Below are 26,248 nucleotides of genomic sequence, written 5' to 3'. Positions count from 1 at the left end.
GCTCAGACAGATGTGTGTGTGTTTGCAGTCAGTTTCCGTGTCTGTGGACGGTCGGATGCAGTGAGCTAAGCCCCGCCCACTCGCCATGCGCCACTCTCCATGGACCAATCAGCAACGAGAGCCTCATGCAGCCGCCTGGTCACAGCCGGGTGGGTGCTGCCGGGTGGCCGCCTGGCCACGCCCACTCTTTCTGATTGGCTGACATTATTTATTCATCCTGCTAACCTGGTAACTAACTACCGGTGACTAAATGTTAAACTGATGGATGTTTTGATCATTTGTGAAAGCTCGTTAGAGAAGATCTGACCACATAACTCTGAATCCTGATTTAAAGCTGTTAAAAGTCATTCACCGAACTGTCCTGTGGTTGGTCGTCACAAACACTGTGATGTCACTGTGATGTCACGGCGCCCTCTGCTGTCAGGGGATGAAACGCCGCTTCATTCCTCCTCCTGTTGGTCGTTTCAGGTGCTGCATGTTCTTGTTGTTTCCGTCTCATTGTTGGTGAAAAACAAAGTTCAACTCTGCAGAAATGTGAAAAAAAATTATGTTAATAAAGATTTATCAAAACATTGTCTTTGCTGAGTCACACTTCTGCCTTTATATGACATAAAATACAATAAAAACAATAAAACACATTTATTTCTACGCCTACTTTGACTTTTACTTCATTACAGAAACATTTCTCAGGTTCTGCTTCATTCAGTCAGTTAATAAACGCCCTTTTTTTACACTCAAGACCTGCAACAAATGACTAAAAACGCTTTGACGGGACCCATTTAGGTACACATATGAGGTTAAAAAGACTTTGGATTTGATTATTGTCACCATGATCTGGTCCTACAGCCTCCATGATGAGTCTCTGAGGAGCAAAGATGTTCAGAGGATCTCCAGTTTGTCCTCAAATGTGTTTAAAACAACGTTCCTCAGAGAAAGACTGGAAGGGATCTGCACATTTCTCCCTCTGCAGAGCAGAAATGAACCTGGTCCAGAGGCGGAGTCCACTTCTCTGGGCTCGGAGGCGTCTGGGATGGAGCCTCACACGGTGGAAACGTGGTCAGAGCCATCAGTTCCAGATCTTTGTTGGAAGAAATGGAATTAAATTGATCTATATTAATAAATCAAACTAAGCTGATCAGACAAAACACGAAATATTTTGGGTTTATGCTGTCTGACACTAAATAATAATCATGTATAATAATCATTTTAATGAGTCGTGTAAAAGTTGTGAAGAGCCAAAACATTTGTTGTGTTCTTTTGTTTGCTAGCTTACAAAAACAGTGCGCCGTTACAAGCCTTTATTCTCTATCAGCCTTTTATAAATGTTCTGATATAATGGGGTTAAACTCCTAGAATGATAAATAGATGACTTAAAGAGTCTAATTAATGTAATTTAGGTCTAAAAGTTAACGTCTTTTGGCCAGAACCGGAAGTGAGAACCTTTTTTTTTTTTTTAATACAACTTTATTTTGCTTTACAAGATACAAAAAAAGTGCAAAAACATGACAAGTATCATTAATAATAAATGAAGAACAAATAAGCATACCAAAATAAATACATACATAAGTAGTTTAAATAATAAATTAGAGAGAGAGAGAGAGAATATACCAGGGGACATGAACAATGAGGATTACACTGAGTTAAAAATTTCAAAGTGGGAGACTAGATTTATAGTGTTGATAGCTTTCTTGTTATTAGAGGAGGAAATTGACTTAAAATACATCTGGAGTTCTATCATGAAAGCACAAAAATTGGGTTTCACTTTGGCAAATTTACATTTGTGGATGTAATATTTAGCAAGAATTAAAATGAGATTAATTAAAAAATATTCTTTTTCAGCAGGAGCATCACTCTATAAAACCAAAAATTATATTTAGCAGAAGGAGCTTAAAATCACAGTATATATGATCTAAAATAGAAATAGAAATTTTCCCTATGTTATAGTTACATGCTAAGAGGAATTTTAGGCCACCAATTTTAGAAAAAATATGATTGGAGATACAGTTCCACATTGAATTTGGGTTTTTTTAGAAATTGATTGATCCAATTGATTTTAAAGGTGTTGTTCAAAGAAGCAAAGTCCAAAAAATGAAGTCCCCCATTCTCATATGTGTTTATGACAACGGATTTTTTTATGTAATGCATTTTGTTCTTCCATAAAAAGTTGAACAACATCTGATCTATCCCTTTAATGGTTTTATTTTTAATATGTAATGAAACGGCCGCATAAGTAAGTCTAGATAATTCTTCTGATTTTGTTATTAGAGTTCTGCCTCTTAAAGATAGATCTCTTAATAGCCATAGATTAAATCTTTTTTTAGCCTTTTCTATGATTGGGATGAAATTCAGTCATTTCTGATTTGTGAGAACCTCTATTTTGACACATCGCGTCGTTTTCTGAGATTCAACCGGAAGTTAAACGGCAGTGAACCGGAAGTTGTTGCGTCAGTTGAAATGCTCCGTGCTCGCAGCTGAACGGACACAAACTGGATGGACTTTTCTTGTTAAATCTTCCTTTTTTAGAGGTGCGTAGCTCTTTGTATTCACATAATCCGTTTCATGGTTGTTTGTTTAGAGTTTAAATTAAAAACCAGAGGTTTAAGGACCGTTTTTAACCCGGAAATAAACTCATTTAATCGCATTGTTGAACATTTATACAGACAAACGTGAACAAACCCGGTTTTACTTTGCAGCGGACATCATTTAGACAACTTATTTTCAGATTTAAGCATTATTTACGTCTGAATTGGTTTAATATTTTATTTGACTTTGGGAACAAAGTTGCTCTTTACATGAAAACAATAAAGCACAGCAAACCGCAAACATCCTCCTATAATTCACATAGAATAGATGATATATATATGTATATGTGTGTGTGTGTGTGTGTGTGTGTGTGTGTGTGTGTGTGTGTAATATTTAGTGGTTGGATTGGGGAAGTCCTGCAGTAACACATGCATGGAGCAGTTTTTCTGCATCACTCTGAGACAAGATGTTCCTGATTTTAACAATATTACGCAGTCCTAGAAACCCGTTTTATATGTGAGTCAGAGGACAGATCCTGGTCAGAAATAACTCTGAGGTTCCTCACTGTAGGACCAGAAGACGAGGAAACACCATCTAGTTCAGGGGTGTCCAAAGTCGCCCTGCAGGTTACATTACATTACATTACATTAGGGTCATTCTGCAGACGCTTTTAACCAAAGCGACTTACAATAAGTGCGTTCAACATCGGTAGGCAAAAGAACTTCAGCTCACAAGAAATCATAAGTGCATTTCCTTCCAAAACCAAACAGCTAAGAGCATAACTAGTGCTAGAGTAAGTGCGATAACCAACCAGCCTCTCACCAACTGCACACCAGTCACAGCGGGGTGGGGATGCAAACCCTGGTTCGGGTAGGGGGTAATGAAAGTATAGAGGGTGCCAGAGGTGGAGGAAACAATAAGTGCGTAAGGAACTAGGACGGATCAGGTGCTGTCCTAAGAGGGCGGATCAGGGTAGTTTTTCCTGAAGAGGTGGGTTTTCAGCCTACGGCGAAAGATGGGCAGCGACTCAGCTGTCCTGACATCAGTCGGGAGATCGTTCCACCATCGGGGTGCCAGAACAGAGAAAAGCCGTGACCGTGTGGATGGTGCGCAGGGACCCCTGAGTGACGGGGCAGCCAGGCGCCTGGTGGCCGCAGAGCGAAGCGGTCGGGCGGGGGTGTAGGGCTGGACCACAGCCTGGAGGTATGAAGGAGCTGCTCCTTCCACTGCCCTGTAGGCCAGCACCAGAGTCTTAAACTGGACCACAGCCTGGAGGTATGAAGGAGCTGCTCCTTCCACTGCCCTGTAGGCCAGCACCAGAGTCTGAAACTGGACCACAGCCTGGAGGTATGAAGGAGCTGCTCCTTCCACTGCCCTGTAGGCCAGCACCAGAGTCTTAAACTGGATGCTGCAGCTACAGGGAGCCAGTGTAGAGAGCGGAGAAGGGGAGTGGTGTGGGAGAACTTGGGGAGGTTGAACACCAGACGAGCAGCAGCTTTCTGAACCAGCTCCAGAGGTCTGATGGCAGAAGCCGGGGCGCCAGCAAGGAGGGAGTTGCAGTAGTCCAGGCGGGAGATGACAAGTTTTAGATGTTTTTCTGCTTCTGATCATCAGCTGGCTGCTGCAGAAAATATCATATTTGACACAAAACCTTTCATTAAAAACCAATTTTAGACTATTTAATACGTCTTCTGCCATCTACTGGTCAAACTCACGCCCTGCTATTAAAAACAGTGCAAAGGAGTCATTTCCAAAATGTGAACAGGTCAGGTTTAAGCGTCTTTAAGAGGCCAAAACCTAAATAAATGTGCTCATTTTACAGTGTTCTGTTTTTATTTACGCTTCAGTTTTACTGCTCATTTCCTTCACAAACAGAACAACAAACATGGCACCCTGCACAGAGCAGTAAATAAGCCATTAAAACACGGGGAGGCGTCTTCATTTCTGCACGAGCTCAGTCTCACAAAAAACAAAAACACAGATAAGTAGTTAACCAAAAGATAGATTTTAGAACCATATTTTAGTTTTAATTAAAGTTAATTTAAAAAAAACAAAGTCACCGGGTGTTGATGGCAGCTAACGTAGGTAAACACAGCTAACGCAGGTAAACGCAGCTAACGTAGGTAAACGCAGCTAACGTAGGTAAACGCAGCTAACGCAGGTAAACGCAGCTAACGGAGGTAAACGCAGCTAACGTAGGTAAACGCAGCTAACGTAGGTAAACGCAGCTAACGCAGGTAAACGCAGCTAACGCAGGTAAACGCAGCTAACGTAGGTAAACGCAGCTAACGCAGGTAAACGCAGCTAACGCAGGTAAACGCAGCTAACGTAGGTAAACGCAGCTAACGTAGGTAAACGCAGCTAACGTAGGTAAACGCAGCTAACGCAGGTAAACGCAGCTAACGGAGGTAAACGCAGCTAACGTAGATAAACGCAGCTAACGCAGGTAAACGCAGCTAACGGAGGTAAACGCAGCTAACGCAGGTAAACGCAGCTAACGGAGGTAAACGCAGCTAACGGAGGTAAACGCAGCTAACGTAGGTAAACGCAGCTAACGCAGGTAAACGCAGCTAACGGAGGTAAACGCAGCTAACGTAGGTAAACGCAGCTAACGTAGGTAAACGCAGCTAACGTAGGTAAACGCAGCTAACGCAGGTAAACGCAGCTAACGTAGGTAAACGCAGCTAACGCAGGTAAACGCAGCTAACGCAGGTAAACGCAGCTAACGTAGGTAAACGCAGCTAACGCAGGTAAACGCAGCTAACGTAGGTAAACGCAGCTAACGCAGGTAAACGCAGCTAACGTAGGTAAACGCAGCTAACGCAGGTAAACGCAGCTAACGTAGGTAAACACAGCTAACGTAGGTAAACGCAGGTAAACGCAGCTAACGTAGGTAAACGCAGCTAACGCAGGTAAACGCAGCTAACGTAGGTAAAGGCAGCTAACGTAGGTAACGTAGGTAAACGCAGCTAACGCAGGTAAACTCAGCTAACGTAGGTAAACGCAGCTAACGGAGGTAAACGCAGCTAACATAGGTAAACACAGCTAACGCAGGTAAACGCAGCTAACGTAAGTAAACGCAGCTAACGTAGGTAAACGCAGCTAACGTAGGTAACGTAGGTAAACGCAGCTAACGGAGGTAAACGCAGCTAACGCAGGTAAACAACTAACGCAGGTAAACGCAGCTAACGTAGGTAAACGCAGCTAACGCAGGTAAACGCAGCTAACGTAGGTAAACGCAGGTAAACACAGCAAACATAGGTAAACATAGCTAACGTAGGTAAACTCAGCTAACGCAGGTAAACTCAGCTAACGTAGGTAAACGCAGCTAACGTAGGTAAACGCAGCTAACGGAGGTAAACGCAGCTAACATAGGTAAAAACAAGAATGAGCAACGAATCCTTTTAGATAAATAATGCTTGAAAAACAGTAAAAAAAAATAAGTGGAATGGAGTCGTGTGCTCCTAAATAATTTAACACCAGGTGTTGAATGGAATGATGAAAAGGGGGCGTGGCCTCTGGATGTGTAGCACACCTTTTGCTGATGATGATGAGAGAAACTTGAGGCTGTTAACGTGCGCTTTAACCCTTTTTTCAGGCGTAATCAGCTGCTGAATCAGCCGGCGGTCATGGCGCACATCTCCATCAACCAGTACCTGCAGCAGGTGACCTCTGACCTCCGTCACCTTTCCCCTCGTTCGCTTTCCTTCCCTTCTTTCTGATTTCCCGCTCTCCTCTCGCAGATCTACGAGGCCATCGACAACCATGACGGCGTCTTCTGCGCCGAGCTGCTCTCCTTTAAGCACCCTCACGTGGCCAACCCCCGCCTCCAGGTGAGGCCCCGCCCACTCGGGTACGCCGTCGGCGTTGCTAGGATACGACCTCACCTCTGTGTGTGTTACAGATGGCCAGCCCGGAGGAGAAGTGTCAGCAGGTTCTGGAGCCGCCGTATGACGAGATGGTGGCAGCCCATCTGAGGTGGGGCGCTCCGGCTGTTCCTGTATTGATTATTGATTGGGATGTCCTCAGAAGTGATGGAAACACAGCTGTGTGTGTTACAGGTGCACGTATGCGGTGGCCAATCACGACTTCATAGAAGCCTACAAGTTCCAGACGCTCGTCGTCCAATATCCTTCATCAGGACGTCACGTGTGACTCTTTTTAATCTGTGAAATCAATAATCAGTAATTAATAATCAGTTATCAATAATCAGTCATCAGTATTCAATAAGAATTAATCAGTAATCGGACCCTTGACTCCCCACGTCCTTCCTGAGGGCCTTCCAGTCGCACAAAGAGGAGAACTGGTGAGTTCAGAGGGGGAAAGTTGTGCTTGTTGTTGTGGCCCCTGAACAGTGGTCAGAGACCCCTGACCCCTGACCCTGTCACTGACCCCCTGACCCCTGACCCTGTCACTGACCCCTGTCACTGACCCCTGTCACTGACCCCTGACCCCTGACCCTGTCACTGACCCCTGACCCTGTCACTGACCCCTGACCCTGTCCCTGACCCCTGACCCTGTCCCTGACCCTGTCCCTGACCCCTGACCCCTGACCCTGTCACTGACCCCTGACCCTGTCCCTGACCCTGTCCCTGACCCCTGACCCTGTCACTGACCCCTGACCCCTGACCCTGTCCCCTGACCCTGTCCCTGACCCCTGACCCTGTCCCTGACCCCTGACCCTGTCCCTGACCCTGTCACTGAGCCCTGACCCCTGACCCTGTCCCTGACCCCTGACCCTGTCCCTGACCCCTGACCCTGTCCCTGACCCTGTCCCTGACCCCTGACCCTGTCACTGAGCCCTGACCCCTGACCCTGTCCCTGACCCCTGACCCTGTCCCTGACCCCTGACCCTGTCCCTGACCCTGTCCCTGACCCCTGACCCTGTCACTGAGCCCTGACCCTGTCCCTGACCCTGTCCCTGACCCCTGACCCTGTCCCTGACCCTGTCCCTGACCCCTGACCCTGTCACTGAGCCCTGACCCCTGACCCTGTCCCTGACCCCTGACCCTGTCCCTGACCCTGTCCCTGACCCCTGACCCTGTCCCTGACCCTGTCCCTGACCCCTGACCCTGTCACTGAGCCCTGACCCCTGACCCTGTCACTGACCCCTGACCCTGTCACTGACCCCCTGACCCCTGACCCTGTCCCTGACCACTGACCCCTGACCCCTGAGCCCTGACCCTGTCACTGACCCCCTGACCCCTGACCCTGTCACTGACCCCTGACCTCTGACCTCTGACCCTGACCCCTGACCCTGTCACTGACCCCTGAGCCCTGACCCTGACCCCTGACCCTGACCTCTGACCCTGTCACTGACCCCTGACCCTGTTGGTTTGTGGTTTCAGGGCTCTGCCCGTCATGTTCGCTGTCACCCTGGACCTCCGGATATTCGCCAACAACGTGAGGCAGCTTTTTGATTATTAACCCTTATTTATATATATTTATATTATATATATTTATATTATATATATTATATATATTTATATTATATATATAAACGGCGCTGACACAAAAAGAAAGTTTAAGGTATTCGTGTTGAGTAGAAATTGAGTTTTTAACCCTTTAAAAGACAAAAGAAATCCTGATCTGTGTCGTGTTCAGGCGGAGCAGCAGCTGCAGAAGAAGGGCAAAGGTCAGCCGGCGGAGATGCTAGAGAAGGCGGCGGAGCAGCTGATGAGCTGCTTCAGAGTCTGCGCCAGCGACAAGTCAGTGCAGCCGACACACAAACACACACACCGACACACACACCGACACACACACCGACACACACACACTAACACACACCGACACACACACACTAACACACACCGACACACACACACACTAACACACACCGACACACACACACTAACACACACCGACACACACACACACTAACACACACCGACACACACACACTAACACACACCGACACACACACACAAACACACACACATCGATGTTTTCTCATTTCTGCTGTCAAACCTCCGCAGTCGAGCCGGCATCGACGACTCCAAGAAGTGGGGGATGATGTTTCTGAGCAACCAGCTCTTTAAGATCTACTTCAAGGTCAGAACCGGGTTCATTAGCTGCCTGTTAAACTCGTTAACGTTTCATTAACTGCCTGTTAAACGCACTGAATGGTTGATTTGATGCTAAATGTGTGCGCAGATCAATAAGCTGCACCTGTGCAAACCTCTGATCAGAGCCATCGACAGCTCCAACCTGAAGAACGACTACAGCCAGGCTCAGAAAGTCACCTACAAATACTACGTGGGCCGCAAGGCCATGTTCGACAGCGACTACAACCCAGGTGAGGAGGAGGAAGAAGAAGAAGAAGAAGAAGAAGAAGAAGAAATGAGCTGAAACTGCGGAGCTGAAACCAGCGTCATGACCACGAAATTCCGTTTTTCCTCTCTGCAGCGGAGGAGTTCCTGTCCTACGCCTTCCACCACTGTCATCGCTCCAGCCAGAAGAACAAGAGGATGATCCTGATTTACCTGCTGCCTGTGAAGATGCTGCTGGTGAGAAACCCAACTCAGCTCCTTTTAGGGACTAGAAATCCATTCACTCCGGGTAAAACAGCCTTACGCTGGTTTAAAACTGGATTAAACTGGTTTAGATTCAAGTTAAAGGTAATGAAATGGAGTTACACCATCATAAATCAGGTTTAAACTGGTTTAGATTCAAGCTAAAGGTAATGAAATGGAGTTTCACCATCATAAATCAGGATTAAACTGGTTTAGATTCAAGTTAAAGGTAATGAAATGGAGTTACACCATCATAAATCAGGATTAAACTGGTTTAGATTCAAGCTAAAGGTAATGAAATGGAGTTACACCATCATAAATCAGGATTAAACTGGTTTAGATTTAAGTTAAAGGTAATGAAATGGAGTTACACCATCATAAATCAGGATTAAACTGGTTTAGATTCAAGTTAAAGGTAATGAAATGGAGTTACACCATCATAAATCAGGATTAAACTGGTTTAGATTCAAGCTAAAGGTAATGAAATGGAGTTACACCATCATAAATCAGGTTTAAACTGGTTTAGATTCAAGTTAAAGGTAATGAAATGGAGTTACACCATCATAAATCAGGATTAAACTGGTTTAGATTCAAGCTAAAGGTAATGAAATGGAGTTACACCATCATAAATCAGGTTTAAACTGGTTTAGATTCAAGCTAAAGGTAATGAAATGGAGTTACACCATCATAAATCAGGATTAAACTGGTTTAGATTCAAGTTAAAGGTAATGAAATGGAGTTACACCATCATAAATCAGGATTAAACTGGTTTAGATTCAAGCTAAAGGTAATGAAATGGAGTTTCACCATCATAAATCAGGATTAAACTGGTTTAGATTCAAGTTAAAGGTAATGAAATGGAGTTACACCATCATAAATCAGGTTTAAACTGGTTTAGATTCAAGCTAAAGGTAATGAAATGGAGTTACACCATCATAAATCAGGTTTAAACTGGTTTAGATTCAAGCTAAAGGTAATGAAATGGAGTTACACCATCATAAATCAGGATTAAACTGGTTTAGATTCAAGTTAAAGGTAATGAAATGGAGTTACACCATCATAAATCAGGATTAAACTGGTTTAGATTCAAGTTAAAGGTAATGAAATGGAGTTACACCATCATAAATCAGGATTAAACTGGTTTAGATTCAAGCTAAAGGTAATGAAATGGAGTTACACCATCATAAATCAGGTTTAAACTGGTTTAGATTCAAGCTAAAGGTAATGAAATGGAGTTACACCATCATAAATCAGGATTAAACTGGTTTAGATTCAAGTTAAAGGTAATGAAATGGAGTTACACCATCATAAATCAGGATTAAACTGGTTTAGATTCAAGTTAAAGGTAATGAAATGGAGTTACACCATCATAAATCAGGTTTAAACTGGTTTAGATTCAAGTTAAAGGTAATGAAATGGAGTTACACCATCATAAATCAGGATTAAACTGGTTTAGATTCAAGCTAAAGGTAATGAAATGGAGTTACACCATCATAAATCAGGATTAAACTGGTTTAGATTCAAGCTAAAGGTAATGAAATGGAGTTACACCATCATAAATCAGGATTAAACTGGTTTAGATTCAAGTTAAAGGTAATGAAATGGAGTTACACCATCATAAATCAGGATTAAACTGGTTTAGATTCAAGTTAAAGGTAATGAAATGGAGTTACACCATCATAAATCAGGATTAAACTGGTTTAGATTCAAGTTAAAGGTAATGAAATGGAGTTACACCATCATAAATCAGGATTAAACTGGTTTAGATTCAAGTTAAAGGTAATGAAATGGAGTTACACCATCATAAATCAGGATTAAACTGGTTTAGATTCAAGCTAAAGGTAATGAAATGGAGTTACACCATCATAAATCAGGATTAAACTGGTTTAGATTCAAGTTAAAGGTAATGAAATGGAGTTACACCATCATAAATCAGGTTTAAACTGGTTTAGATTCAAGCTAAAGGTAATGAAATGGAGTTACACCATCATAAATCAGGTTTAAACTGGTTTAGATTCAAGCTAAAGGTAATGAAATGGAGTTACACCATCATAAATCAGGATTAAACTGGTTTAGATTCAAGTTAAAGGTAATGAAATGGAGTTACACCATCATAAATCAGGTTTAAACTGGTTTAGATTCAAGTTAAAGGTAATGAAATGGAGTTACACCATCATAAATCAGGATTAAACTGGTTTAGATTCAAGTTAAAGGTAATGAAATGGAGTTACACCATCATAAATCAGGATTAAACTGGTTTAGATTCAAGCTAAAGGTAATGAAATGGAGTTACACCATCATAAATCAGGATTAAACTGGTTTAGATTCAAGTTAAAGGTAATGAAATGGAGTTACACCATCATAAATCAGGTTTAAACTGGTTTAGATTCAAGTTAAAGGTAATGAAATGGAGTTACACCATCATAAATCAGGATTAAACTGGTTTAGATTCAAGCTAAAGGTAATGAAATGGAGTTACACCATCATAAATCAGGATTAAACTGGTTTAGATTCAAGTTAAAGGTAATGAAATGGAGTTACACCATCATAAATCAGGTTTAAACTGGTTTAGATTCAAGTTAAAGGTAATGAAATGGAGTTACACCATCATAAATCAGGATTAAACTGGTTTAGATTCAAGTTAAAGGTAATGAAATGGAGTTACACCATCATAAATCAGGTTTAAACTGGTTTAGATTCAAGCTAAAGGTAATGAAATGGAGTTACACCATCATAAATCAGGTTTAAACTGGTTTAGATTCAAGTTAAAGGTAATGAAATGGAGTTACACCATCATAAATCAGGATTAAACTGGTTTAGATTCAAGCTAAAGGTAATGAAATGGAGTTACACCATCATAAATCAGGTTTAAACTGGTTTAGATTCAAGTTAAAGGTAATGAAATGGAGTTACACCATCATAAATCAGGATTAAACTGGTTTAGATTCAAGTTAAAGGTAATGAAATGGAGTTACACCATCATAAATCAGGTTTAAACTGGTTTAGATTCAAGTTAAAGGTAATGAAATGGAGTTACACCATCATAAATCAGGATTAAACTGGTTTAGATTCAAGTTAAAGGTAATGAAATGGAGTTACACCATCATAAATCAGGATTAAACTGGTTTAGATTCAAGTTAAAGGTAATGAAATGGAGTTACACCATCATAAATCAGGATTAAACTGGTTTAGATTCAAGTTAAAGGTAATGAAATGGAGTTACACCATCATAAATCAGGTTTAAACTGGTTTAGATTCAAGTTAAAGGTAATGAAATGGAGTTACACCATCATAAATCAGGATTAAACTGGTTTAGATTCAAGTTAAAGGTAATGAAATGGAGTTACACCATCATAAATCAGGATTATAGCCAGATTATTAGTTTACATTCATTTGAATTCAAGATTAGGCTCCATGAAATGAGATAGGATCATGATTGAATCAGACAGAATATATTTATACCGGTTTCGGTTGAACACAGATGAATAACAGATAATGGAGTAAAATCAGTTTAGATTTAGTTTAGTTCCACAAACTTGTCTTAAAGTGGATTAACTTTTTGTCACTGGTAAAGTGAGTGTGAATATCTCGATTAGATCCAGTAAAACAAGTTCAGACTGTTTTTAATCTGGATTAAATCTGGTGAAATAATTCACACCAGTTTAGATCTTGATAAGATTGAGTAAAACAAGTTTAGAACCGGTTTTGATCTGGATTAAATCTGGATTAAATCTGGTGAAAACAAGTTCAGACTGTATTTAATCTGGATTAAAAACAAGTTCAGACTGTATTTAATCTGGATTAAATCTGGTGAAAACAAGTTCAGACTGTATTTAATCTGGATTAAATCTGGTAAAAACAAGTTCAGACTGTATTTAATCTGGATTAAATCTGGTAAAAACAAGTTCAGACTGTATTTAATCTGGATTAAATCTGGTAAAAACAAGTTCAAACTGTATTTAATCTGGATTAAATCTGGTAAAAACAAGTTCAAACTGTATTTAATCTGGATTAAATCTGGTAAAAACAAGTTCAAACTTTATTTAATCTGGATTAAATCTGGTAAAAACAAGTTCAAACTGTATTTAATCTGGATTAAATCTGGTGAAAACAAGTTCAGACTTTATTTAATCTGGATTAAATCTGGTAAAAACAAGTTCAAACTGACTAAGATTGATGCTTCTGTACTCTTTGTCCGGTTCACATCTGGTTTACATCAGATTCTGTGTGTTTTGGTTAATCCAGTTTAAACCCGGCTGTTGTTAACTGCCAGTAAACCCAGTATGACTGCAGGCTGTTGCTGGTATTTCAGGGTCACATGCCGACTCATCAGCTCCTGAGGAAGTACGACCTCATGCAGTTTGCTGATGTCACCAAAGCTGTGAGGTAAGCAGAGGGGCGGGGCACAGAACCAGGAAGTGTTGCGGCGTCATGTGACCTCAGATGAATGTGTGCTTTGTAGCGAGGGGAACCTGCTGCTGTTGAACGAGGCTTTGGCCAAGCACGAGACCTTCTTCATCCGCTGTGGGATCTTCCTCATCCTGGAGAAGCTGAAGATCATCACCTACAGGAACCTCTTCAAGAGAGTGTGAGTGACTCTGATGGCGCCGGGTCGTCGTGGTCACAGCGCTGTGACCGTTTTTGGCCTCGTTTTCAGTTTTTTTCTTTTGGATGTTGCGTTTTAATAAAGTTTTCTTCGAGCTGTCGTTGTGTAAACGTGTCCGTCGGCTCCAGCTCGCTGATCTCTGACGACTCGCTGCAGGTACCTGCTGCTGAGGACCCACCAGCTGCCTCTGGACGCCTTCCTGGTGACTCTGAGGATGATGCAGGTGGAGGACGTGGACATTGACGAGGTGCAGTGCATCCTGGCCAACCTCATTTACATGGTGAGGACGCATGGAGACACACCTGGTTTATACAGGGCTATTTATATATATTTTATATTATATTAGGGCTGGGCGAGTTAACTGGTTAATTATTTAACGCCGATAAATATTTTATCGCACATTAACGCAGTTTTTATTTATTTAGATTTTTTTTCTTTTACAAAAACTCTCAACCCACTACGCCACGGACCCCCCCCATTTTATTATTTATTTAATTTTGTCAAAGTCTGCTGCTCACAGGCTTTTATTCTGTAAAAGTCTGTTGCTCACAGGCTTTTATTTTGTAAAAGTCTGTCGCTCACAGGCTTTTATTTTGTAAAAGTCTGTTTCTCACAGGCTTTTATTCTGTAAAAGTCTGTCGCTCACAGGCTTTTATTCTGTAAAAGTCTGTCGCTCACAGGCTTTTATTCTGTAAAAGTCTGTTTCTCACAGGCTTTTATTTTGTAAAAGTCTGTTTCTCACAGGCTTTTATTTTGTAAAAGTCTGCCGCTTACAGGCTTTTATTTTGTAAAAGTCTGTTGCTCACAGGCTTTTATTTTGTAAAAGTCTGTTGCTCACAGGCTTTTATTTTGTAAAAGTCTGCGGCTCACATGCTTTTATTTTGTAAAAGTATGTCGCTCACAGGCTTTTATTTTTGTAAAAGTCTGTTGCTCACAGGCTTTTATTTTGTAAAAGTCTGTCGCTCAGGCTTTTATTTTTGTAAAAGTCTGTCGCTCACAGGCTTTTATTTTTGTAAAAGTCTGTCGCTCACAGGCTTTTATTTTTGTAAAAGTCTGTCGCTCACAGGCTTTTATTTTTGTAAAAGTCTGTTGCTCACAGGCTTTTATTTTGTAAAAGTCTGCGGCTCACATGCTTTTATTTTGTAAAAGTATGTTGCTCACAGGCTTTTATTTTGTAAAAGTATGTTGCTCACAGGCTTTTATTTTGTAAACGTCTTATGCTCACAGGCTTTTATTTTTGTAAACGTCTTATGCTCACAGGCTTTTATTTTTGTAAAAGTCTGTTGCTCACAGGCTTTTATTTTGTAAAAGTCTTATGCTCACAGGCTTTTATTTTTGTAAAAGTATGTTGCTCACAGGCTTTTATTTTGTAAAAGTATGTTGCTCACAGGCTTTTATTTTTTAAAAGTCTGTTGCTCACAGGCTTTTATTTTTGTAAAAGTCTGTTGCTCACAGGCTTTTATTTTTTAAAAGTCTTATGCTCACAGGCTTTTATTTTTGTAAAAGTCTGTTGCTCACAGGCTTTTATTTTGTAAAAGTCTGCTGCTCACAGGCTTTTATTTTGTAAAAGTCTGTTGCTCACAGGCTTTTATTTTGTAAAAGTCTGTCGCTCACAGGCTTTTATTTTGTAAAAGTCTGCTGCTCACATGCTTTTATTTTGTAAAAGTCTGTTGCTCACAGGCTTTTATTTTGTAAAAGTCTGTCGCTCACAGGCTTTTATTTTGTAAAAGTCTGTCGCTCACAGGCTTTTATTTTGTAAAAGTCTGCTGCTCACAGGCTTTTATTCTGTAAAAGTAAGTTGCTCACAGGCTTTTATTCTGTAAAAGTCTGCTGCTCACATGCTTTTATTTTGTAAAAGTCTGTTTCTCACAGGCTTTTATTTTTGTAAAAGTCTGTTGCTCACAGGCTTTTATTTTGTAAAAGTCTGTCGCTCACAGGCTTTTATTTTGTAAAAGTCTGCTGCTCACAGGCTTTTATTCTGTAAAAGTCTGTTGCTCACAGGCTTTTATTTTGTAAAAGTCTGTCGCTCACAGGCTTTTATTTTGTAAAAGTCTGTTGTTGCTCACAGGCTTTTATTTTGTAAAAGTCTGTCGCTCACAGGCTTTTATTTTGTAAAAGTCTGCTGCTGTCTGCTGTGGAACAGGAAAAGAAAGTAATCGGCGGATCCACCAAACATGGAGAAGGGTACGGAACTTTTACTCGGCCATTTTCATGTTAAAGTTCTTCCAGACGGCGGAGTCGACAGAACCAAAGTCATCTGTAAACACTGCCAAGTTGAATTGTCTTCTCAGCGTAGTAGTTCCAGTCTAAAATATCACTTAAAGGCAAAACACACAACTGATAGCAGCAAGTCATTCAAGGAAACAGACAGTGGAGCGAGGCTTCTACATAAAAACTACAGAAAGATGCTGATGTTAAAAGTGTGTTTGCACAACAAATGTTATGGCACTTTCATTCATATGGCAGCACATTTAAAATAAAGCTAAATGCTAAAAGCTATACACTACTTTTGGATTCATTTTTGGATTCTGCGTACAAATGCGATTAATCGTGATTAATCAGGGAAATCATGTGATTAATTAGATTAAACATGTTAATCGTTCCCCAGCCCTATTATAATATAATATATATTATATGTATTATGTTTTATATAAAAACATGGTGGATAGACACTAAGAGGCTCTTCTTCTTTGTATCTAATCAGGGTCACATTAAAGGCTACATCTCCCACCAGCACCAGAAGCTTGTGGTCAGTAAACAGAATCCATTCCCACCTCTGTCCTCCATCTCCTAGACTACATTTCCCACAATCCCCCTCGGCTGGGAAGGCCTCCTGGACACGCCCCTTCTGAGCAGATCCTTTTTTTCATTTTTTTCATTTTGTACTTGAATAAAAACAGACGCTGGTTTTTAGAGCGTGTATCTGTGGGTATTAAAGTCTATTTTTAGGTGTTTCTGGTTCAAACCTGACGGTCAAACATTAACTTTTTTCATCTATTTATTAAAAAAACAAACATTTTACACAGTTCAAATACAGTTTAGGAGCTGAAAGTTGATTCTTGTGCAGCAAATTATGGTTAAAATGGGTCAAAAAGCTAATTTCTGGCAACGAAACAATGGAAAAACTGTAAAATGACATGTTTTTATGGTCAGAATGTTGTGACGGGACGTTTCTTCAGATGTTCGGATGAAACAAGCTCATTTTTAAGGAGTTTTACAGGTTGTGGCTCGGCCTGATCCAGCTCAGGTAACGCGACCGTCTTAAAAACAAACCATCCGAACCCTGTACATGCCCAGGCTGACGAAGACTGTGTGTAACCTTAAAGGATTCCTTTATATCCTGTGAAATATGTGATGAACAAACAGAAAGACAAGGCAACCAATAAATGTATCGCTCTGGTTTATCTGTAATACACTTTGGTCGGTTCTGATTTACATGTGAAATTAAACTTTTATGGTTGAAATTGCGTAGTTGCAACAAACACAACAAAAAACAGCAACAAACACAGCAACAAACAACAACGACAGACACAACAACGACAAACACAACAACAAACACACTAAATGTACTAAAATGTCACGTTTATTCAGACGATTGGAGGAATCAAGCTTTTTTGGGGGCTTTTTATGCCTTTATTAGATAGGACAGTGTAGAGAGACAGGAAGCAGAGGGAGGGGGAACAACATGCAGCACAGGGCCGTCCGATGCGGGAATCGAACCGGGGCCAGCTGTAGCGAGGACTGTAGCCTCCGTTCATGGGGCGCCTGCTGTACGCCTCGGACCTCCCCAGTTTGAAAGAGTTTTGGAGGCGGTGGCGCGGCGTCGGCGAGGCGCTAGCGCGTCTCCGGATCCTCGCTGACCTGCAGGGTCATGTGATCCTCGGCTGCCTGCAGTCTCGGCCTGATCCAGTTCAGGTAACGTGACACCTTCGTGAACACTTGGCCGTCGCAGCTCACAGTCGATGACATCAGCAGCCCGGTCAGGTACGCCGTCCCTTTCTCCACGGTGGCAACGGGTGACCCCGGCAACAGGCTGCTACACCACCCTGTGTCGCCGCCCGACCCGAACCCGCCACCTGCATGCAATGATTCGTTGTCATGACTGTTTGAGCTCCTGTTGTGGTTTCCTGCTCTATTCAGAGTCCCGTTTTGACTTAGATTCCGGCTCCGGTTCGCAGAGTTTCTGTTCTGATTGAGGAAAGTTGTGTTTGGACTCGGGGTGTTGTTAAGATTCCCCGGCGGTCCGGCCTTCGGCCTCCTGTTGGCTCCGTTTGGACCCCCTGAAGGGTCGCTCTGCTGCCTCGGGGCGCCGTTTTGCCGCCTCATGCAGAACATTTTGTTGCTCAGCGGATACGAGACGGTCAGCTGTCTGCGACATTTGTCCAGCTCCATGTAGACCAGGTTCTGGTTCCGGCCATGCCCCCGTCCATCGGCGATGCCCGCTCTCCTAGAATCCATCAGGATGTTTTCGCTGAAGTCCCTGGTGGGCAGGCAGAGGTGAATCAGGGCGGGGCCAAAGGAAAGGGGCGTGGCCAGCTGGAGGAGGACGAGGTCGTTCTCACGGTGGTCTGAATGGAAACGGCTGTGAAAGTACAGAGCTTGGACCGGGAACTTGTTTTTGCCTGGAGGACGAGACGGGAAGTCAAACGTTTTAACTCAACATTGGAACAAATTGAATTGTTTTGATTTAAAAAAGAAACAAATAAAACTGAAAACTTGTTTAGAATTTATACATATTTTGCCAAAAGTATTTGGGCAGCATCTGTAGGTGACCCACATCTAGTATGTTTTAATTGGTTAGTTTGTGAATCAAAAATTGGAATTAAAATTAAAAAGATAGTTTGAAGTAAAAATAAGGATGAATATTCATTAAAAAACTCAATATTTTGGGTAAAACGGCCTTTTATTTTCCTTATTTTCTCTCTTTCGCTCTTTGGGTCCCCCTACAGTTGTGAGATGAAACACCACTGTCATTAAAAACAGACCTCCGTCTGAACCCTGCACGTGCGCAGCTGTACACGTGAACTTCTTGTCACGCTTTCTGACCAAAGACACCTCCAGAAACCATCAAAAATGACGTCGTCGGGTGATGTTCCAGGAGATCGATGGGTATACTACAGTGTCATGTTTAGAAGGTAGCAAAAAAGGTTTTTAAAGGCCTGTGAAGCTGAAGAAGGAGGCCTAGGAGGAGACCAATGAGGCTTGGTCGTCCCTAGGGACACCTGAACCTCCCAACCAGTTCAGACCGGTTTTGATCTGGGTTAAATCTGGTAGAAACAAGTTCAGACTGTAATTAATCTGGATTAAATCTGGTAAAAACAGGTTCAGACCCGTTTTGATCTGGATTGTCTGATCTGTGAGTTGGCCTCAAACAAGTTCTGTCAAACTGGCTCAGAAAGTAAAGGCAAAGACCTTTCCGGGTTGTATTCAGTCTGGTTGGGGAACATGTGACCTGAACTGGGGATGTCATTGAGTGGTAGGATAAGTAACACTTTGCTTATATCCTCAATCCAGCCACCATATTCTCCAATGAGGAGGCAGTCTCAGGACGACTCGGGGAAAGACTCGCCCACCACCATGGCTGGTTGCTGAGGTGGTTCATCTGGTTGGGTGCCTCCTGGTCGCCTCCTTTTGGACGAGCTGGGAAGGGATGTCTGGGTTTCCCTGCTGGACCTGTTGGTTCTGACACCAGGCAGATGATAATGGATGAACAGATGGAAGACCCAGTTTTATAATATAACTCTTCTTTAGTGTTTCTCTAAGGTTCCTTTCAGGGACAAATCCAGAGTCGCCTACAGGCTACTGTGCAAATGCTCCAGTTTAAAAGCTGTCGGTGAACCCTGGAAAGGTTCATGCATGAAAAGATGGTTGTGGGATTGTGGTTCACGTCATGCTGACCGTGTACAGACGGAGGGAGGCTACCCTCTCGTCCACTGGAGTAAACCCCAATGTACAGGCGCATAGCTGGAGGCCAATGCCCTCTCCGGGTCGGGAATGAGATCCTTCCCCAGTTCAGGTTTCGAATAAACGATTGGAACAGGAGATTGACAGGCGGATCGGTGCGGCGTCTGCAGTGATGCGGGCTCTGCACCGGCCCGTCGTGGTGAAGAAGGAGCTGAGCCAGAAGGCGAAGCTCTCGATTTACCGGCCAATCTATGTTCCTACCCTCACCTATGGTCACGAGCTGTGGGTAGTGACCGAAAGAACGAGATCCTACCCTCACCTATGGTCACGAGCTGTGGGTAGTGACCGAAAGAACGAGATCCTACCCTCACCGATGGCCACGAGCTGTGGGCAGGGGCCGAAAGAACGAGATCCTACCCTCACCTATGGTCACGAGCTGTGGGTAGGGACCGAAAGAACGAGATCCTACCCTCAACTCTGGCCACGAGCTGTGGGTAGGGACCGAAAGAACGAGATCCTACCCTCACCTATGGTCACGAGCTGTGGGTAGTGACCGAAAGAACGAGATCCTACCCTCACCTATGGTCACGAGCTGTGGGTAGGGACCGAAAGAACGAGATCCTACCCTCACCTATGGCCACGAGCTGTGGGTAGGGACCGAAAGAACGAGATCCTACCCTCACCTATGGTCACGAGCTGTGGGTAGTGACCGAAAGAATGAGATCCTACCTTCACCTGTGGTCACGAGCTGTGGGTAACGACCGAAAGAATGAGATCCTACCTTCACCTGTGGTCACGAGCTGTGGGTAGTGACCGAAGGAACGAGATCCTACCCTCACCTATGGTCACGTGCTGTGGGTAGTGACCGAAAGAATGAGATCCTACCCTCACCTATGGTCACGAGCTGTGGGCAGGGACCGAAAGAACGGGATCGCGAATACAAGCGGCCAAAATGAGTTTCCTCCGCAGGGTGTCTGGGCTCTCCCTTAGAGATAGGGTGAGAAGCTCGGTCATCCGGGAGGGGCTCGGAGTAGAACCGCTGGTTAGGATGCCTCCTGGACACCTCCCTGGTGATGTGATCCGGGCCCGTCCCACTGGGAGGAGGCCCCGGGGAAGACCCAGGACACGTTGGAGAGACTATAGCTGTGTTCGAAACCGCCTACTACATACTGCATACTCATCTATCAGACAGTATGCAGAGCGTTTACCCACAATGCATTTCGCTCCTGCCCGAGCTGAAATCAGCCGGCCTGAAGCTGATTTCTCTTAAGCTCTAAACTCTGTAAACTTTAGCAACATTTGAAACATTTTCAGGCGAGAAAGTAGTCGTTTAGATCCCCAACGTGTTGAAAACCTGACAAAATACCGGCTGTTTACAATTTTGTTCCCACGAATTCGGCGCTACTAAAGCTAGCTGCAGTGAGCTAACGCACTTCCGGTTATTTTCACAAAATAAAATACCCGTTGCCTTTTATCATAGGGAAAGCCATTACCATACAATTGGTGCTTTTGTTTTGAAAACAGGAAGTGAACCTACCCTCGCTGTAGCTAGCTTGAAACTAACGATTTGACAGGAAATGACGATCGGCGACGTCACGTTACGTTGCATCTTGGGTAGTTTGAGTATGAGTAGTAACCTCATGATGCATACCCAACATTTCGGAGAATCTAGTATGCATCCGGGAACTTAAAAAAAGGTTAAAGTTAGTGGGAGTAGTAGGAGAAGTATGCGGTTTCAAACACAGACTATGTTTCTCGGCTGGCCTGGGAACACCTCGGAGTCCCCCAGAAGAGCTGGAGGAACTGGCCAGGGACAGGGACGCCTGGGTTTCTCTGCTTAAGCTGCGACACGATGGATGGATGGATGGATGGATGGTCATGCTGACCGGCCAAGTTCTTCCACTTCCTTGTATATGACTGTAATGTTATCACTACAGTTTATTTCTGTCATTTCAGTGGATTAATGGACTTAAGTGTCACTGAATGAAAACGTGTCTGAAGTTTGAGTTCAGCTCTGACTTTTTAGCATTTCCTTCTACGATCTTATTACGGCTGCTCGCTTTACCCCATGTAAATACTGCGCTGCCCTCATACTTTCTTATGGCTTATGTTTAAAACTTTAAAGTTAAGCACCAGCAACCACGTAGAAGTTGGCGGGTCGGGGGTCAGTGTTGAGAACGAGGCAGCTGGCGGCGGTCAGAACGGAGCGTTTGCCCAGCACCACTCCCCCACAGAGCTCCACCCCTTTGCTGTGCAGAGACACCTGGGTTGGGAAAACAAACCCACCACCAACGTTTAGCCCTCATTTTACAGCTTTAATTCATTCTTTTTAGTCTTTGACTGAAGGGGTCTCACCTGCCAGGGGCAGTAACCATGGCGACACATCGAGACGGTGGCGTCAGAAAGCCTTCCGCAGGGAAACGTTACTGTGGACACAAAGAAGAGGTTATTTCACCAGTTTTGGCTGCTCTGGTTGACGTCTCACTGCTGCAGTTGGGGGTTGAACCTTCAGGCAGGCAGCTCCGCCCATCGCTCTGAAGTTTGAATCCCGTCATGCACGAGCAGGTGAAGGAGCGGTACGACGCCGTGCACAGTTGGTGACAAGCCGTCGGGCCTTCGGTCGGACACTCTGAGAATTCTGAGGCAGACGGGACATACAGATAAAAACCGTCCACCGCTCCAGCTAAGGCAGCAGTAACATCGACGCCACTGTTCCAGGGATCTGTGGGGGGGGGGTCAAACCTGGTGTGGTGGTTTGCGGTTCAGGCAGCAGCTTCTCCAGGGCTTCCAGTTGACAGATTGGTCCATAGTGGGGGGTGCCGCAGGCACAGGAAAACCCTCCCACCTTGTCAGTGCAGTTCCCTCCATTGAGGCAGGGGTTGGGTTCACACTGGTTCCCGTCTCAGAAAAACAAAACGTGGCATTTAAAAAAAAAAGTCATAAAAGGTATTTGGTTAGCTTTGTGAAATAAATCTAATTTGTAAAAGGAGTTGTTGAATTTTAGGGTTAGGGTAACCTAGGGTTAGGCCCAGAGATGGGACCAAGTCACATATGTGCAAGTCTCAAGTTAGTCAAGTCCTGTAATAGGTCAAGTCAAAGTCAAGTCACCTTATTATTGCAATTTTACCTGCAGAATCTGATCTTAAAAATATGAAAAGACAATATATAAGTAACTGTTCCCCAACCCAACCCCGTGTCATATCAAGCTAACGTTAGCTAACTACCGACTAGGCTAACAAGATAATATTAGCTTATTTGACGAGGAGTTACTGGTCAGACTGGATCTTCAAATGACGAACAAAGTTCGAAGTTGTGCTACATGCTTAACACTCAAGTCATTCAAGTCATCGTGTCTCAAGTCAAGTTCCGAGTCTTTAACTTCCGAGTCAAGTCTCAAGTCTTTTATTTTTTGTCAAGTCACTAGTCATCAAAACAGCAACTCGAGTCACAGTGACTCGAGTCCCCATCTCTGGTTAGGCCTAACCCCTAACCCTAGGTTACCCTAACCCTAGGTTACCCTAACCCCTAACCCTAGGTTACCCTAACCCTAGGTTACCCTAACCCCTAACCCTAGGTTACCCTAACCCTAGGTTACCCTAACCCTAACCCTAGGTTACCCTAACCCTAGGTTACCCTAACCCCTAACCCTAGGTTACCCTAACCCTAACCCTAACCCTAGGTTACCCTAACCCTAACCCTAGGTTACCCTAACCCCTCATCTTTAGAATCTTCCTGATGACTCAGATCTCATTAAAAATGCTTTTCAGACAGTTTTAGATCTCAGAGACGTCTTATTTTCCCTTTGCTTGTGGACCACATCTGTAAACAATGGATCATCCTACCCCGCTCACCCCGACTGATTCTTCTGGTTTATTATTTAATAAACCAGAAATTTATTTAACTTTCGGTAAATAGTTTCTTAACGTTGAGTGGAACTCACCATAGTAAACCGTCCAGAAGGCGACCTGCAGACAAACAACCATCAGTTAGAACCTGGCTGTGGATTTCTGTCTCTGACCTGAACTGGCTGGTTTTGGAATCACCGTCTGGGCGTCGTCTTCGAAGACCTCCCGCGCCTCCTCGTAATTGCACAGCTCCTCGTAGCACTCCCTCTCCAGGTTCCCCTGCAGGATCTCCTCCACCAGGAACTGGTTGGCCCGTTTGGACCTCAGGAACACGGCGTGGGCCCCAGGAACCCCTTGAAACACTGCAAACGCAGAAGCCTCATGAATTACTTAGTTTACTTTGTTTAATCACGATATTTACCTCATTACTGTTAGAGTAATTATGATAAACTGACTTATAAATGTATGATCATTTGACTGGATTAATGCATAATTATGATAAACTTCAATAACAATATATATTAACTGACTGGGATCCATGCAGGTTAAGTAGGTAACTAACCTACTGGGATTTATGCAGGTTAAGTAGATAACTAACAGGTTAAGTAGGTAACTAACCTGCTGGGATTTATGCAGGTTAAGTAGGTAACTAACAGGTTAAGTAGGAAACTAACCTACTTTCCTCTCCTAACAACAATCCATACAACATACCTATCCAAACTACCTCACTTACCCACTAAATCTAACCTAGCACACACAATTGAAAGATGTTAACCCTAACCCACCCCCTTCTGACCTACCTGCCACCCCTAACCTCACCAAACCCAAACCCTACATACCCCTCCTTCCAACCTACCCCACTACACTATCCAACCTGACTACCTACCCTAATCTAATCCATACAACATTCCTCTTCTAACTACATAACTTAACCGATCTACTTACTGAACCTAACCCACCCCTAACTTACCTGTCTGAGCTATGAATCGGATTGGATCAGAACCTCCCCACCAGTCTACCTGAACTACCAATCTACCAACCTTATTTTGTCAATGTTTTGAACCTCTGTCCATCTTTACCTCTGAGAGACTCTGCATCTCTGAGGTGCTCTTTTTATACCAATCATGTCACTGACCTGTTGCTAATTAATATAATTGGTTGCACTATGTTCCTCCGGCTGTTTCTTTTACTATTCCAGCCTTTTGTTGCCCATTTCCCAACTTTTTAGATGTGTTACTGCCATCAAACTCAAGATGAGCTGAAATGTTTTCTTTATAAAACCTATTACCCACCAAAAATCTGCCTAAAGTATCAACCTACCCTACTTACATAACCTAGCTACCCAACCTAACAACCTGAACTAAACACCTAACTTACCTTGCCTTAACTACCTAAGTTAGCCTATCTACCAACCAACCTTCTTACCCTATCTAACACTACTTAACATAAACAACCTACCTACTCTAACCCAACCAGCCTCATTCATACACATTCATTGTTACGACTAAAAGTCACTTTAACTTTTTGTTATTGTGACTAAATGAGTCATAATTATTGCTAAACATCGTTTAAACATCAGTTTGAATTATTACTCGACAGTTAGTTACTAAACATAGTTAGTTATAAACTAAAAGTGTAACTTCTCAATAAACCACCGAACAGTAAGTTGTAGTTATGACATTGTAATACGATGAAATAATACTTTATTTATAAATAGTGCTATTTTTAAGGCGTAACTTGATTTATTATTTTCACTTTAACTTGTTGAGATGTTTATGAGTTTTTAACGAAGTGACGTGGAAACTATTAAATGTTAAACTAAAAGCACGGAGTCTGTTGGCTCGTAATTACCGACAGAAATGGAGTCTGAGAAGGAGCTCTTACCTTTGCCTTGGCCGAACACCTGAAGGAAACATCCGAGAAGGCAGAACGCGAGCAGAGACGCCGACATGATGCTGACTGCCGTGGCACTGACTGCACGCACGCCAACACGCATGCCAACACGCATGCCAACACGCATGCCAACACGCCGGTGACTCACAAACCTGCTCAGCACGGCACAAATCTTACTGGACTTCCCGTAAACCGTCGCTTCTCATCTGGATTTTATCGTACTTTTAATCAATCGAACTTTTTCAAAGAACTGAACCAACCGTTTAGTCCAAAATAAAGCCACAAAGTGTCTGTTTCCAGGTTAATTTGAGCGCATTGTGTTTCTAAATCTGATCCGGTGAAGTCGTAAAACTTTTGTTCTCTTAAAAGATTCCACTTGGTTCTGTTTCTCTAAAGAGTTAAAAATGGAAAACTACGTTTGGAGTAATCGCTGCAGTGGACTCTGTCCTCCCAAACCACACAAAACAGGCAGAATTCTGTTTATTCAGAGGTAAACAGGGAGAGATTTCCTCACCCAGATCAATAATGTGAGTCCTTTCATGGTCCAGATCAAGGACGAGACGCAAAGCTCGGGCTGCTGGGAGATCAGAGTGTTCAATGCTTTGTGCTAGGAGGTCAGAAGCCCCAGGAAAGCCCAAATGAATCCGTTTACCTTAATGTGTCATCAAGGTGCTGAAGCTTTAAAGGCTGAAACTCAAAACTAAGTTCCCAGAGATCAGAATGGAATCTTGTTTGAGATATACAATTTAGGAAACAAAGACAATTCAGGAAACAAAGACAATTCAGGAAACAAAGACAATTTAAGAAACAAAGACAATTTAGGAAACATAGACAATTTAGGAAACATAGACAATTTAGGAAACATAGACAATTTAGGAAACAGAGACAATTTAAGAAACAAAGACAATTCAGGAAACAAAGACAATTTAAGAAACAAAGACAATTTAGGAAACATAGACAATTTA

General features: G+C 43.0%; 3 protein-coding genes across 3 annotated transcripts in view; 2 read left to right on the top strand and 1 right to left on the bottom strand.

Moving 5' to 3' along the window:
• LOC142391481 (T-box transcription factor TBX19-like) overlaps nt 1–632 on the top strand; it is a 40,353-nt gene extending 39,721 nt beyond the window's left edge. The window contains exon 9 of the mRNA XM_075477254.1: nt 29–632. Within this exon, the coding sequence (XP_075333369.1) occupies nt 29–194 (166 nt within the window). The 3' untranslated portion in view covers nt 195–632. The remainder of the gene's footprint in view (nt 1–28) is intronic.
• A 1,806-nt stretch (nt 633–2,438) lies between these two features.
• Nucleotides 2,439–17,105, top strand: pcid2 (PCI domain containing 2). Its single transcript, XM_075477062.1, has 15 exons — nt 2,439–2,525; nt 6,122–6,188; nt 6,267–6,356; nt 6,428–6,501; nt 6,585–6,650; nt 6,788–6,829; nt 7,872–7,926; nt 8,128–8,231; nt 8,499–8,574; nt 8,677–8,818; nt 8,929–9,029; nt 13,348–13,421; nt 13,498–13,623; nt 13,798–13,921; nt 16,346–17,105. Exons 2-15 carry the CDS (start codon nt 6,153–6,155, stop codon nt 16,433–16,435), a joined length of 1,200 nt encoding a protein of 399 aa, XP_075333177.1. The 5' UTR covers nt 2,439–2,525; nt 6,122–6,152; the 3' UTR covers nt 16,436–17,105.
• Nucleotides 17,106–17,475: 370 nt separating this feature from the next.
• On the bottom strand, nt 17,476–25,410 carry prozb (protein Z, vitamin K-dependent plasma glycoprotein b). Its single transcript, XM_075476934.1, has 8 exons — nt 25,275–25,410; nt 23,589–23,752; nt 23,486–23,510; nt 22,288–22,446; nt 22,052–22,183; nt 21,901–21,971; nt 21,679–21,808; nt 17,476–18,263 (listed from the first exon to the last, which is right to left on the bottom strand). The coding sequence occupies exons 1-8, from the start codon at nt 25,408–25,410 to the stop codon at nt 17,476–17,478; spliced, it is 1,605 nt and encodes a 534-aa protein (XP_075333049.1).
• Nucleotides 25,411–26,248: the final 838 nt, after the last annotated feature.

Source organism: Odontesthes bonariensis, chromosome 11 (assembly GCF_027942865.1).
Source record: "Odontesthes bonariensis isolate fOdoBon6 chromosome 11, fOdoBon6.hap1, whole genome shotgun sequence".
Classification (NCBI taxonomy): domain Eukaryota; kingdom Metazoa; phylum Chordata; class Actinopteri; order Atheriniformes; family Atherinopsidae; genus Odontesthes; species Odontesthes bonariensis.
The sequence above is the reverse complement of the archived record's forward strand: the minus strand, read 5'-3'. Positions and strand labels throughout refer to the sequence as shown.